Source organism: Pristis pectinata, chromosome 24 (genome assembly GCF_009764475.1).
Source record: "Pristis pectinata isolate sPriPec2 chromosome 24, sPriPec2.1.pri, whole genome shotgun sequence".
In the NCBI taxonomy this organism is placed as follows: domain Eukaryota; kingdom Metazoa; phylum Chordata; class Chondrichthyes; order Rhinopristiformes; family Pristidae; genus Pristis; species Pristis pectinata.
Window position 1 is genome coordinate 33750910 of NC_067428.1, and position 15342 is coordinate 33766251.

At 41.3% G+C, this 15342-nt stretch overlaps 1 protein-coding gene across 1 annotated transcript in view; it reads left to right on the forward strand.

Moving 5' to 3' along the window:
* Positions 1-10178: 10178 nt before the first annotated feature.
* adamts10 (ADAM metallopeptidase with thrombospondin type 1 motif, 10) overlaps positions 10179-15342 on the forward strand; it is a 131124-nt gene continuing 125960 nt past the window's right edge. The window contains exons 1-2 of the mRNA XM_052038309.1: positions 10179-10218; positions 14724-15088. Coding sequence (XP_051894269.1) covers positions 10179-10218; positions 14724-15088 — 405 coding nt within the window. The remainder of the gene's footprint in view (positions 10219-14723; positions 15089-15342) is intronic.

Sequence of the window (15342 nt, forward strand, 5' to 3'; positions counted from 1 at the left end):
TTGGAAAAATGTCAGTTTTGAATGGGCAAATATGACTGATTGTGGGTGGCATTTATAAGCCTAGCATAGCAATCTCCTGGTCATTGAGCTGGTAGATCTGTGTTGCCCTCTCCCTAAATAAGAGTAGGATATAACTGGGACCTCCAAGATGCAGTAATTGCAACGATCCTCCAGACATGAGGCAAGCCCAACTGCAGTAACTACAGAGGGGTCTCCCTGCAGTCCAACATAGAGAAGGTCATTGCTAGGCCCATCATCAACCATCACCTGTCAGTGGCTGAAGAGCTGCTCCTCAAATCTGTGGATCCTGTCCATCCAGAAGCACAATATTCTTGTGGGCAGGTTTGCTAGAACTGTTGGGGAGGGTTTAAACTAGTTTGGCAGGGGGATGGGAACCAGAGTGATAGGTCAGAGCTTGGTTCATTTACTGTACAAGTAGATGCAGAGTGTAGAAACACTGAGGAAAGATAGGCAGCTGAAAGGGCAAAATTGCAGTCAGTTGGATGGGCTGAAGTGTGTCTAATGTGAGAAGCATCAGGAACAAGGCTGGTGGAAAAAGTGTGGGTAAGTATGTGGAACTATGACGTTGTACAGAGACTTGGCTGTCACAAGGACAGGAATGGCTGCTGGATACTCTGGGGTTCAGATGTTTCAAAAGGGACAGGGATGGAGGTAAAAGAGGTGGGGGAGTGGCTTTGCTGATCAGGGACAGGATGTCCTGGGGGAATTGTCCACTGAGTCAGTGTGGGTGGAAGTCAGAAACAGAAAAGGAGCGATCATTCTATTGGGAGTATTCTACAGACCCCCCCCCCCCCAATAGCAGCAGAGATGCTGAGGAGCAGATTGGGAGGCAGATTTTTGGAGAGGTGCAAAAATAATATGGTTGTTGTCATGGGTGATTTCAACTTTCCTAATATTGATTTGGCACCACCTTAGTGTAAAAGGGATAGATGGGGCATAGGTTGTTAGGTGTGTCCAGAAAGGATTCCTGACACAGTTTGTGGAGAGGCCGACTAGAGGAGAGGCCATACTGGACTTGGTACTAGGCAGTGAGCCTGATCAGGTTTCAGATCCTTCAGTGGGAGAGCATTTTGGAGATAGTGACCATAACTCCTTAACCTATACCATCGCCTTGGAGAGAGATAGGAGCAGATGATATGGGTAGTATTTAACTGGGGGAGGGGGAATTATGATGCTATTAGGCAGGAACTTGGGAGCGTAAATTGGGAAGAGATGTTCTTGGGGAAGTGCACAGTAAAAATGTGGAGGTTGTTTAAGGAATACTTGCATGGGGTTCTGGATAGGTATGTCCCATTGAGGCAGGGTAAGAATAGTAGAGTGTATGAACTGTGGTTGACACGAGATGTAGAATATCTTGTCAAGAGGAAGAAAGAAGCTTACCTGAAGTTTAGAAAGCATGTCTCAGACAGGGTTCTGGAGAGGAGCCTAAGAATGGACTTGGGAGAGCTAGAAGGGTTCATGAGAAGTCCTTGGCGAGTAGGATCAAGGAAAACCCCAAGGAGTTCTACACAGTGAAGAATAAGAGGATGACTAGAGTGAGGGTAGGACCAGTCAGGGATAAAAGAGGAAACATGTGCTTGGAGTCAGAAGAGGTAGGGGAGGTCTTTAATGAATACTTTTCTCCAGTATTCACCAGAGAGAGTTTATGAGGATGGCGTATGACAGGCTGATATGCCAGGGCATGTCGATGTGAGGAAAGAGGATGTGCTGGAACTATTGAAAAACATTAGGGTAGTTAAGTCGCTGGGGCCAGATGGGATATATCCAAGGTTATTACAGGAAGCTAGGGAGAGATTGCTGCACCTTTGGTGACGATCTTTGCCTCCTTGCTGACCACTGGAGTAGTGCCAGATGATTGGAAGGTGGCAAATATTGTTCCTTTGTTTAAGAAAGGGAGTAGGGATAATCCTGGGAATTACAGACCAGTGAGTCTTACTTCAGTGGTAGGCACATTACTGGAGAAAATTCTTAGACAGGATTTATGGGCATTTAGAGAAGCATAGGCTGATTAGGGACAGTTAGCATGGCTTTGTGAGGGGCAAGTTGTGCCTCATGAGTCTGATTGAATTCTTTGAGGATGTGACAAAGCACACTGATGAAGGTAGAGCAGTGGAAGTGGTGTACATGGATTTTAGTAAGGTGTTTGATAAAGTTCCTCATGGAAGGTTTATTCAGAAAGTCAGGAGGCATGGGATCTAGGGAAACTTGGCCGTGTGGATTCAGAATTGGCTCGCCCATAGAAGACAGAGGGTGGTGGTAGATGGAGCGTATTCTGCCTGGAGGTCCGTGACCAGTGGTGATCCACAGGGATCTGTTCTGGGACCCCTGGTCCTTGTGATTTTTATAAATGACTTGGATGAGGATGTGGACGGGTGGGTTAGTAAGTTTGCTGATGATACAAAGGTTGGTGGTGTGTGGATAGTGTAGAAGGTTGCTGTAGATTACAGCAGTATATTGATAGAATGCAGAGCTGGGCTGGGGAGTGGCAGATAGAGTTCAACCTGGATAAGTGAGAAGTGATACAATTCAGGAGATTAAATTTGAAGGCAGAATACAAGGTTACTGTCAGGACTCTTAGCAGTGTGGAGGAATAGAGGGATCTTGGAGTCCACATCCATAGATCCCTCAAGGTTGCCGTGCAGGTCAATAGTGTTGCTAAGAAGGCATATGGAGTGTTGGCCTTCTTTAGTTGGGGTATCAAGTTCAAGAGCCGCGAGGTGATGTTGCAGCTCTACAGAACTCTGGTGAGATCACACTTGGAGTATTGTGTTCAGTTCAGTTGAGTTGCAGTGTGCAGGTGAAGCTTCCTTTTGCACAGAATTCGAGGCCAAGCTCTTAAACCATCTTCAGTACTTTCAGTGAACCATGTGCAAACAGTGAAACATCTTCAAGACCAAAATCCCCTACTAACCTCTTCCAGCCACAACACACTGCCCTCCAACAATAAAGATCTGGAAATTGTAGACCACATCCCATATCTCAGGAGTACATCATGGCAAAGGCAGATGTCAGTGATGTAATGTGTCCTAGCAGAGCCTTTGATTGAGGAAAAGGGTGTTTGAAGATCAGGATCTCAGACCAGGCATAAAACAGTGTTCCGAGATCTCAAATACTTCTAAATATTTGAGGTCTATGCAAAATCCAATAAATTCAGTATAAGGACAAGTAAGACAATGTCAAACATCTTACCCAGGCCAGCATCAGTCAGCTACATTGGGCAGACCATTTTTTTTTTGCTTGCCTAATACCAGACTCCTGAGGTGTCTCTGTCATGGACAGAAAAAAGATTCAAGGATGTACTCAAAGCCTTCTTGAGAAAAAGTAGAAAATCCCTACTGACTCCTGGAATCATTGGCCCATGACTATTCAAAGTGGAAACAAGCATTTGATACAGTATGGATAAACCAGAGGCCGTACTTCAGGAGCACAGAGAATCAGAATCCAGTTTCCTGTTCATCCTTTCAAATACCGCCTGCCCCATTTGTGCAGGAGTCGTCATTCCCATGTTGATCTTATCAGTCACCTCAGAGTTCACAAAACCAGGGTGGGCAGAATGGTGATGCAGGGGGTAGTGCTGTTGCCTTGCAGCTTTGGGGGCCTGGGTTTGATCCTGAAGTGTAGTGCTGTCCTTCTGGAGTTTACATGTACTTCCTGTTTCACGTGAATTCTCTGGTTTCCTCCCATCTCCCAAAGACTGGTTAGTCATTTGGTTAATTGTCCACTGTAAATTTCTCCTCGTGTTGGGGGGGGGGGGGGTGGGGGAAGATTACGAGGTGTTTTGTAAGTTTTTAAATATGTAGTATGGGGAAGAATGTAACTTCCTTTATTACAATTGGAGCAAGGAAAGTTAAGACATTGTAAGTTACATGACCAGTAGGAAAGCTCTGATTATTCCAAAACTGCTTGTTCAATGTCTCTGATCCTCTTGATTCCAGAGCAGCCAGCATAGTGATGTCGCTTCCAATGACTGATAGCAATGTGCAGTAAGTAGCTGTTCAAATGATGGAAAATCACAAAATGTTTCACACATCCTTGCAGACTCTTGTCACCATTATTTTTTACACAGTCATACAGCACATAAATAGGTCCTTTGCCAACCTGGTCTATGTCAACTATCAAGTTCCCATTTGTACTCATCCCATTTACCAGCTCTTGGTCTATAGCATTCTAAGTTGTAATACAGTATGGAATTTGGAAAGTTAGCAAAGGCTGAGCATAAGCATATTGAAAGCATTCTAGCTTAGATGTTGGACATGTTTTTACATTTCTATGGACTAATTGGTTGAGTGTTCGGCCATGCTAGTGATCATATTGGGAAATTGGCCTTGGCATTTTTGAGCATGATTCGCCTTGGCACAGCTGATGCTTGCCCCGCATCAGCCTTCCAATTAGTGATGCCATTGGTCTTGTCATGCATACTTCCTCCACTGCTACCAGAAATTGGAGCTTTTGGAGGAAAGTTGCAATCTTAATTAGCTCACAAAAACAAGGAGCACATCATGGAGGTTTCAAGAACAAGATGTAAATTGAAGGCTCTTCACTGTCGTATTGACGTTCTGTACACATCTTCTGGACTCTGTATCAAATGATTCAGTGAAGCTACCTTCACTGACTGCAGCCTTTTATTTTGCTATCACTTGTGATCTGTGTATGGTGATCACTGGCTGATGATCAGCCTGCAGCTTGTAGAGACATGTGGTCAGTAAGTCTTAGAAGCCAGTTGAACCAGTTCTTTGCGTAGGAGGGCATTGGCCCAGATGCAGTGGAGAGTGCAATGTTTTCCCCCTTTCCAACGTTTCCTCCCATTCTGTTCTGCCACTGTACTGTGGCTGTAATGCAGGGAATCTTTCAGTACTCTTCCTTCCCAGTGGTCTGCACAGCAAAGATGCAGCAGCTGCACACTCTGCACAGAGGCTCCATAGGGAGCTAAGATCCAGTTTTAGCACACAGATTCACATGCTATAAAGTGTAGCACTGGTTTTCAAGTATATTTGGCTAATTTTGATTCTTTTTGGGAGAGGGTGTCAATGCAGCTCGTGTGGCTTAGTGTACTAATTCCCAGACACCTGCTTCTTAATAGCAGTTGTCATGCTCTTAAGAAGTGATAAATTTCTCATTTTACATGCTTTTGTGTTTGGTGACAATGAAGTAAACATAGTAGAAATTACTTTTTACTTGCATTAATGATGCACAGTAAATTTAGATACAGGATCCAATTTGACATCAAGGAAAAGTAGTGTTATTATCCATGAAGGTAAGTTTCATTCTGGTTTGACATTTAATGTAGTGTAAGTCACTGGTGTAGGCTGTTTATAAAAGTCCTCAAGGTAATTTGGATCTCCTAGGAAGCTTTTAAAATTCATTAACTGTTACTTCAACTTCCCACCATGTAAAACATTTCGTAATTTTCACACTAAGTATTTTTTATTGCCAGGAGAGGAACTAGATGAAGAATTGTACAATGGGGGGGGTGGGGAAGTAGTGTGTTACTCCATTTACAGAATCTAGCTTCAAATACAAATGTATGGATGTAATTAATTACAAATTTACCTGCAAAGATCATCTCCACGTGGGACATTGCGTAACTTAAATTACTGACCCTTACCGGATACTAAATACAAACCCTCCAACTGCAGCAGAAGGAAATAGTTAACATTTTGGATTTGGGAACACAGTTACAATGTTTGACTTCACAATGGCTTTTTTTGGGTTGCAGCTGTTTCAATATTTAATGACTTGGTCATTAGGGATCTCTCTTCATTTTCCATTAACTATTTGGAATTGAGTACCAAAAATTTATTAAGAAACAAATTTAAAGTGCTAATTAGACGGACAAACCTTGTAAGTGTGATTTTTGTTTTTAATAAGTTGCATTGTTAACTTTTTTTTTTGTAAGATTGGTGAATTGCAATGTTTTGTTTTTAACTTGGCCATAATTGGCTTGCCATCCTTTCATATTGCCTGTCCCAGAAGTTCTCTATTTCTGCATAGTTCAACATTTTTGCAAGTTACAGGCAGTTTAATATAAAATATGATGTATAAAAGCAACTGGATCCCATTATGTTCAGGTTGCAGATTTTGCTATATTTGTTATGTCCCAGTGTACATACACAGAAGTCTCTGGATGTGCACAGTGACGTCAAACAGAGTGTAACACAAGATTCAGCCCACTTTCTCGGAAGCAAGATATAAAATGACAACTGAGGCCTGCAACAACATAATTTATTATTCTTGGCTGTTGAACCTGGCTAGACGTTCTAATAAGTTGGTCTATCTTGCTGTTTGTTCCCAGTTACCCCACCCCTGCCCCCAATCCCTTGTAGCCAATTTGTCATTCAGGCTCTGTTGATCACATCTCCGACCCTAGGCTGTACAACATTGCCCCTACCCCTTCCCAAACTCCCTGAGATCCATGACCCACCTGTTTTTCCCCGGTATCTCCATAAGGATAGCGCTTTATGCTTTGGCCACAACAAAATGTTCCTGCTTGTGCTGGGTTGGACAACAGGAGTGCACACTCAAAACTGGCCTGGACAGTGCTGTTTCAGCATGCCTTTTGTAGCATGGATGTATTTCTAGCCTTTTTGTTTCTGAAGACTTGCCCTGATTTTTTCCTAAATTGGTAAGTGGGTTTAATATTTAAAAAAAACCTGCATTATTTTAACTTTCATTTTCTGTTAGATTACCTATAAATTTGTATATGTAATTCCAATTTGTTCAATACATTAAAAAAAATCTGAATACATCAGTACTTATGCTGGGGCTAAATTAAATACAGATAGCGTTATGTGTTTACACTGCACTAGCACTTCAGAAAATATAGAAATAAGGAAAAGAAATTGGAATAAGCAATAAAAACTGTAGATTGTCAAACTGAAGGTGGGCTGAGTTAACCGGACAAAGTATTTCAAATAAGCGAACTGGAGGTATGTATTTGCTAGAATATCCAAATTATGTCATGGAAAAGTTATGAGTTAAGGTCTCAGGAGGAAATTCGGACACATTTAGAGGAGATGAGAAGGATATGTGGACAACTTAATAAAAGTGTAGGAATAGCAGGGTCACAGTAATGGATGATTCCAGTAATTCAAATACAGGTAAGAACGTGATTTCATTATTTTTTTTTTATTAATGACTTGGATGAGGGGGTAGGAGGGTGGGTTGGCAAGTTTACAGATGACACAGAAGTTGGTGGTGGTGTGGATAGTGTGGAGGATTGTTGAAGATTGCAGAGGGATATTGATAGGATGCAGAGCTGGGCTGAGTAGTGGCAGATGGAGTTCAATCCGGAGAAGTGAGGTGGTACACTTTGGAAAGACAAACTCCAAAGTGGGGTACAAAGTTCATGGCAGGATTCTGGGGGGTGTGGAGGAGCAGAGGGATCTGGGGCTCCATATCCACAGATCCCTGAAAGTTGCCTCACAGGTGGATAGGGTAGTTAAGAAAGCTTATGGGATGTTAGCATTCATAAGTCATGGGATCGAGCTTAAGAGCTGCGAGGTAATGATGCAGCTCTACGAAACTCCGGTTAGACCACACTTAGAGTACTGTGTCAAGTTCTGGTCGCCTCATTATAAGAAGGATGTGGAAGCATTGGAAAGGGTGCAGAGGAGATTTACCAGGATGCTACCTGGTTTGGAGGGTATGGATTATGAGGAGAGACTAAGGGAGCTAGGGCTTTACTCTTTGGAGAGAAGGAGGATGAGTGGAGACAAGATAGAGGTATACAAAATATTAAGAGGAATAGAGAGAGTAGACAGCCAGCGCCTCTTTCCCAGGGCACTAATGCTCAATACAAGAGGGTATGGCTTTAAAGTAATAGGTGGGAAGTTCAAGGGAGATATCAGAGGAAGTTTTTTTTACCCAGAGAGTGGTTGGTGCATGGAATGCGCTGCCTGGGGTGGTGGTGGAGGCAGGTACATTGGTCAAATTCAAGAGATTGCTAGATAAGCATATGGAGGAATTTAAAATAGAGGGATATGTGGGAGGAAGGGGTTAGATAGCCTTAGGTGAGGTTTAAAGGTCTGCACAACATTGTGGGCCAAAGGGCCTGTATTGTGCTGTACTGTTCTATCATTCTATGAACATTGGAAATTAAAACAGGAATTGGCCATTTGGTCCCTTGTGCCTGCTCTGCCATTCAGTGAGATCATGATTGATCTTTTATCCCACTGCCAGTTTCCTCCATAATACTCTTGGCTAGTTGATCCACACTATGTGGAATCAACTTTCCAGAATGGCTGACTCTTTATTTTGACTCCTGGTTCTAGACACAGTCCAAAGGAAATATGACTTCCTGCATTAATTCTGTCAAGCACCCCAGTGATTTTGTATGTTTCAATTAGGTCATCTCACATTCTTCTAAACTTGTCTATAAACCTTGTCTCCTGAATCCCTCTTATCACAAATCCACCATCTCAGGAATCAATCTGACAAGCCTCCGCTTTACTCCCTCTATTGTAAGTATATCATTCCCTAGGTAGGGAGACCAGACATGTATACTATATTCTAGATGTGGTCTCCGCACAGCCCTATATATACTAGAGCAAGGCTCATCTACTCTTGTGCTCTATTCCTCTTGTATTAAAGCACAACATATTGTTTGCCTTCCCAATTGTTGCTGAATCTGTCTGTTGATGGTGATTTGTATACAATGGCACTCGGGTCACTATCAACACCCAATGTCTTTCTCTTAAAAATTATTCTACCTTTCTATTTTTCCTACCAAACTTAATGCCTTTACACTTTACCCCATTATATTCCATCCACTGTGTACATGGATGTGTACTTGTCCATATTCCCCTGAAGCCTCTCTATAGACTGTTCACAGTCCACACTGCCACCTAGCTTTGTATCAACAAACTTGGTATAAATTACACTTTATCCTCTTATCCATATCATTGATTTAGACTGGGGCCCCAACATTGATTCCTGTGGTACCCCATTGATTTCAGTCCCACCTAGGAAATTACCCATTTTTCCTGATCTCCATTTTCTGCTCGTGTGGCAATTTTCATTCCACACCCTACAGAGACAAAGGAAATCTTACTCAACATGACAAGCTGAAGAGATTTTACATTACACCTTGGGCCTTGTGTGTGACTAAAATTTTGAAGCAGTGGCCCACAAACAAAACATTTATTGCCTGAACACTACTGATTAATGTGCTTTTATAAGGGTCATTGAGTTTCCAACTCCAAGTATCTTGTCTCCAAGTTCTTGATTGAGATGGAGGCCCTGTTCTTCATTGTTACAATGGCAGGAGGTGCTTTTTTAAAAAAAAATGCAGATTGTTTGCATCGACTGATTTGATTTATTGTCCTCTGCCTGAAGCCAAGAAGTATGCCCTGATTCACGTGGGCTCACAGACTACATTCATGTCATCAATGATTGTGAACCCCAGGAAGCTGCTGATGTTGAAACCTCAATTTTGTCAGTTTCCCATAACTTCAGATATGTCATCTGTCCAGGTGGAGATGAAGGTGTGTCCAACTTTATTCTGGGTGGTACCTGAAACCAAGAATTAGACTGGGCATTCTTACCATGTGCATTCCAAAGTATAACAATACACTTGATCCTTCGGATAAAGAAGTTACCTCAAACTGAAAGCAACAGTGGAGAAAGTGTTATACACACAAAATGCTGGAGGAACTCAGTAGGTCAGGCAGCATCTATGGAGGAAATAAACAGTCGACGTTTCTGGTCAAGACCCTTCATCAGGACTGGAAAGGAAGAGGGCAGAAGCCAGAATAGAGGTAGGGGGAAGAGCACAGCCTGGCAGGTGATTGGTGAGTCCGGATGAGAGGGGGAAGGTAGGTGGGTGGGGGAGGGGGGATGAAAGGGAGTGATGTGAGAAGCTTGGATGTGATAAATGGAAGAGGCAAAAGGCTAGAGAAGAAATCTAGATTGGAAGGGGCAAGTCATGATGGAAATTAAGCAATTTTATCTAAGATTGAGTTTAAGAGTGCCTAAATTAAGGGTGTTGTTAGCTAATCAGAAATTGTTGAATCTAAAAGGTAAAAGAGAAGATGGTAGATGTAATTTATCTAAAAATTTTTAAAAGGCTTTCAATACACCAATGAATAAAGTCAGATGACACGGTCAGAAGATGAGCAGCAGAATAGATTGCTTGCTGACTTCAGCTCTGAAAGCAGAACATGGGAGTGAAGAGCAGCTTCTTGCAGTGGAAGAAGTTGGGTAATGTTGTCCACAAGAACACAGTGTTGGGATTACTACTGTTCACAATCTATATTAATCAAAAAACAACTTCTATATTTGCAGTTGATACCATTTTGGGCAGGGGTTGCTCACTACTAACGAAGATGGCAACAAATTACAGAGGACATTATTAAACTTACAGAATGGGCAAATAATTTGGCAAATGAACATAAGCGGGAGTAGGCCAATTGGGCCCAGGAGTCAGCACCACCATTCAATAAGATCATGGCTGATCCAGTCCTGGCCTAAATACCTTTTTGCCCCACTGTGGAAAAACTTAATATCTACCCTGACAATCCCCCTCATGATGATCTAGTATGTTTCAATAAGATCAACTCTCATTCTTTTAAAGAATGAGTTTGGCCCCAAACTGCTCAACCTTTGTAAGTCAATCCTTTCCAGGAATCAATCTAGTGAACCTTCTCTGCGCTGCCCCCAATATAAGCACAACCTTTCTTGAATATCATGCCCAAATCAGTATCCAGTGCTGCAACAGCAATCTCACCAGTGGCCTGTAAAGTTTCAGCAAAATCTCTCTACTTTTATGCTCCATACCCCTTGTTTTATTAGCTTTCCTAGTTATTTGCTGTAACTGCACACTAACTGTTTGTGTTTCATGTACAACCCCCATTTCCCCTTGAAGGGCTGCATTTTATAGCATCACTCCATTTAAATAATAATTTGATTTTTCAATTTTTCTTCCAAAGTCTATAACCTCATATTTTCCCATATTGTACTGTCTGCCAACTTCTCCACTTAATCCATTTGTATTCTTTTTGCAGGCTTTCTGTATCCTCACTACTTGCTAACCAACCTCCTTTTTATGATCAGTACATTTGGCTACAGTGCACTCAGTTTCTTCATGCATGTCACCAATATAGATAAATTGTTCACACTCCAGAACTGATCCCTATGACTCCCCACTAATTGCCAATCTGTAAACGACCCATTTAGTTTGACTTTTGTTTGAGGTAACCATACCTCATTTCATCCCAATGTTTGTGCTCTTGTGTAGTAATCTTTCATGTAGCATCCTATCAAATGCATTCTGGAGATCCAAATCTGATTGTTTCACTTTATCCACCCGTTACATCCTCAAGGAACTCCAGCAAATTTGTCAAACGTGATTTCTCTTTCAGGTGCAAATTGCACATTGATAACACCAGAGATCAGGATCAAACACAGGTCACTATAGCAGTGAGGCAACAACATTATTTGCTGTACAACTGTACTATCCTTTAGGATTTTCCAAATACCCTACTATTACCTCCTTCAGTATCGGAATTCAGCCTTTTCCCACTGTTAGGCTATCTGGCCTATAGTTTCTTGCTTTCTGCCTCATTCCTTTCTTGAATAGTGGTGCTGCTTTTGTTTTCCAGTCTACTGGAGACCTCCAATCCCAAAGTCTCTTCCTTTTAAGATCCTGGGATGCAGGCCATCAAGTCCAGGAGACACAAGAGACTGGAATGGAGACTTTACATGAGGCAGACTCAGAGGATGTTTACAGAGACATGAGACATGAGACTGCAGATGCTGGAATCTGGAGCAACACACAAAGCGCTGGAGGAACTCAGTGGGTTGGGCAGCTTCTATGGAGGAAAATGGACAATCAACATTTAGGGTTGAGACCCTTCATCTGAGTCCAGATGAAGGGTCTTGACCCGTGACGTCAACTGTCCATTTTCCTCCACAGAAGCTGCCTGACCTGCTGAGTTCCTCCAGTGCTTCGTGTGTTGCATAGTCCAGAAGTCTTGTCTGTCTTCAGCCTATTAGTTTGCCCAGTACTCTTTCTCTAGTGATAGAGATTATTTTATGTCCCTCCCTTCGCTTGACTCTCTCTATTATTGGGGTGTTTTTAATTTATTCTACTGCAATAACTGATCCAAAATAATTATTTAACATCTCTGCCATTTTCTCTATTTCCCATTTTGGTCCTCAATTTCACCCTCTAAGGAACCAACTTTACTTTAACTACTTTCTTTTTATATACGTATAGAAGTTCCACCCAGCACACTTTGGTGGAAAGAATGGAGGGTCATATGTAAGGTTTGATTCTATGTGGGGATACAAACAAAGTGAATTTGAAGTGCAAGTATATCTGTCATTAAAAGTTGAGGCACAAGTTGACAATGGCATTTTTTGGGGGAAAAAAAAGCAAACCAAACACTGGGTTACTGCACAAGATATGAGTACACTGGATTGGGATGGTAATATATTGGCATGGTTAACTATCAGACTTTAGTCCTAAAACTATAGAATTGAAAAATAAGGAAGTTATGTTGAACCTGTCTTGAACCCTGGTTAGATCAGCATGGACTGGTGGAGCTAAATGACTTTTTTCCATGTAAATCTATGAAACCAATATAAACATTTTGTGTGTAGTTTGTTCGAATGTTTTCAACTGGTAGCTCTAAATGAATTTACATGTCTTAAAATATTGGTGACCTTTTTGTAATTTAAAAAAAAATAGACACCTAGAAATCGCAGTGTGCTTGTATAGTTGTGTTCCACAGCCATTAAGTTGCCCACTTGGATGACCATTTCAATAATGCAACTGCAGCTGCAAACTTTGATCAGGTTCTCAGGAACTACTCATGGTATAGTGTTCCTGAGAACCAATGGAAGAGCTATAGGGAGTCCAGTACTTTGCAGTTTTACTTCAAAAAATAATTCCCCTCAGCAAAGCCTTATTTGCTTACATTTTTGTTTTCTTGCTGTGCATACAGTCAACATGGCTAAGGGTCGTGTTTATAAATTGTCATCCTTTCTTTAAACTTAAAAGATTTGTTTTGCAAATAATAACACTGCTGATACACATTTTGCTTGTATCTGTTTTTGTCTTATTAAAATGAAAAATATTTTTTTCTTGGAAAGCGTTTCCATAAGTAAACCTGTATGTAATCCTATCAAGAAATGCATTTGTAGTCCAAGATGTCTTTTTAATAAAATTTCATTTTAGCGTCAGTTTATGCCATACTCCCAAAACTGTGCTATCACAGAAATGTAAGCACCAATTGAGCTTAACAAGATGTTCCTTTACAGATATACCTTTCATTGTTTCATTATTAAAAGGATGTTTTTCATGATGGAAGTGCATATATTAACAAATACAGTCTTTGAGCTATAAGTGAACTAGTAACTTTGAATAGCTAAATGTGCTGACTTCATAATTTGTTTATAGAATTTGTTGCCAGGACTCGCGGGGGGTGGGTTATAGGGAGAGGTTGGGCAGGCGAGGACTTTATTCCTTGGAGCACAAGAAACTGAAAGATAATCTTGTGGAGATGTATAAAATCATGAGAGGCATAGAGAGGGTGAATGCACACAGTCTTTTTCCCAGGGTTGAGGAATCAAGAACTTGAGGGCACAGGTTTTAAGATGAGAGGGGAAAGATTTAATAGGGACCTAAAGGGCAACTTTTTCACACAGAAAGTGGTACCTATATAGAATGAGCTTCCAGAGGAAGTGGTTGAGGCAGGTACAATAACAAGATTTAAAAGACATTTGGACAGGTACATGGATAGGAAAGGTTTCGAGGGATATGATAAGATATCTTTATTAGTCACATGTACATCGAAACACAGTGAAATGCATCTTTTGTGAGGAGTGTTCTGGGAACAGCCCGCAAGTGTGGCCATGTTTCCAGCACCAACATTGCATGCCCACAGCTTCCTAACCCGTACGTCTTTGGAATGTGGGAGGAAACTGGAGCACCTGGATGAAACCCACGCAGACACTGGGAGAACGTACAAACTCCTTACAGACAGCAGCAGAATTGAACCTGAGTCTCTGGCGCTGTAATAGCGTTACTCTAACTGCTACACTCCCATGCCTGCCCCAAACTTGGATATGGCCCAAACTTGGGCTAGATAGCCATGGATGAGTTGAATTGAAGGGCCTGTTTCCATGCTGTATGATTTTGTGACTCTATGACTTGTCATGTAAATGCTTCCCTAAATACTGTAATTTCAGTACCATACCATATTCCATAGCTGCATGATTTCCTGTTCTAAATAAAGATGTACAACAATGTCAAATCAAAACTTGATGACCTCTCCTTGCTTAATGCTGGTGCTGAGAATTGCATTGATTGTGAAAAATGAAAAACATAAATGCATCTTGTTCGGAGTTTGTCCACAACCAGATGGCTGGTGATATGATGTGCCAGTGCAATATGATTGCTAGAGTTCTCGATGTGGAGAGTAGTATCATGGAGCATGATCTAGCCTGCTAAAGCTCATAATGTGTCAATCAGCTGTGTTAGAGCAATACGGAACTGGTTTGAATAACCCATGGTCCATGCAGTCCAACTCTTTCAATTTAAGGAATATTGTACAAGAATAAGAGTATATATTTGGGGATCAGTCAAAAAAGAAAACCATTCGTTACAGGAAATCCATCTTATCACAAGTTGACTTGTAAATAAAGGAAAGGATTCAGAAGTGAAATCTGTAACTGAATAACAAACTTTTCTTTTAACACAGAAGAGTTCCTGTCAACTCTCGAGCACTATGAAATAGCAATTCCTGTCCGAGTAGACCACAATGGAGACTTCCTAAGCTATAATGTAAAAAGTAGCCACGAACTGCGATCAAAAAGAAGCTTACCTGCGTTTCAACATGAGCCAGTTGAGCAGCAAGTTTTTTATAAAGTATCTTCACATGGATTGCACTTTCTTTTAAACTTGACTTTACACGTTAATCTCGTATCAGATTATTTTACTGTAGAATATTGGAAAAGAGATGGCTTGGAATGGAGACATGATTATATGGATGAATGTCATTATTTGGGACATTTAAGTGATCTCCAGGGAGCCACAAAAGTTGCCCTAAGTAACTGTAATGGATTGGTAAGTCTTTGAGTTCTTTGTTACAAACTCAATCATGCAGCTTTTGGTCGCATTTTATAGCACTTAAAGGTGGCACAAATACAGTTCAGCTCTTGTAGAAATAAACCTATTTTCTAACCTGCCATGATTAGATGTGCAATGTAAAGGATGTACTTTGGCCAAAATTAGGGTGAAATTATGTTTTAGTTTCCAGCCTCTTTAATTTGTTAATCAAGAGGATGAAGATTAGGCCTTAATTTGCTTGTATGGATATA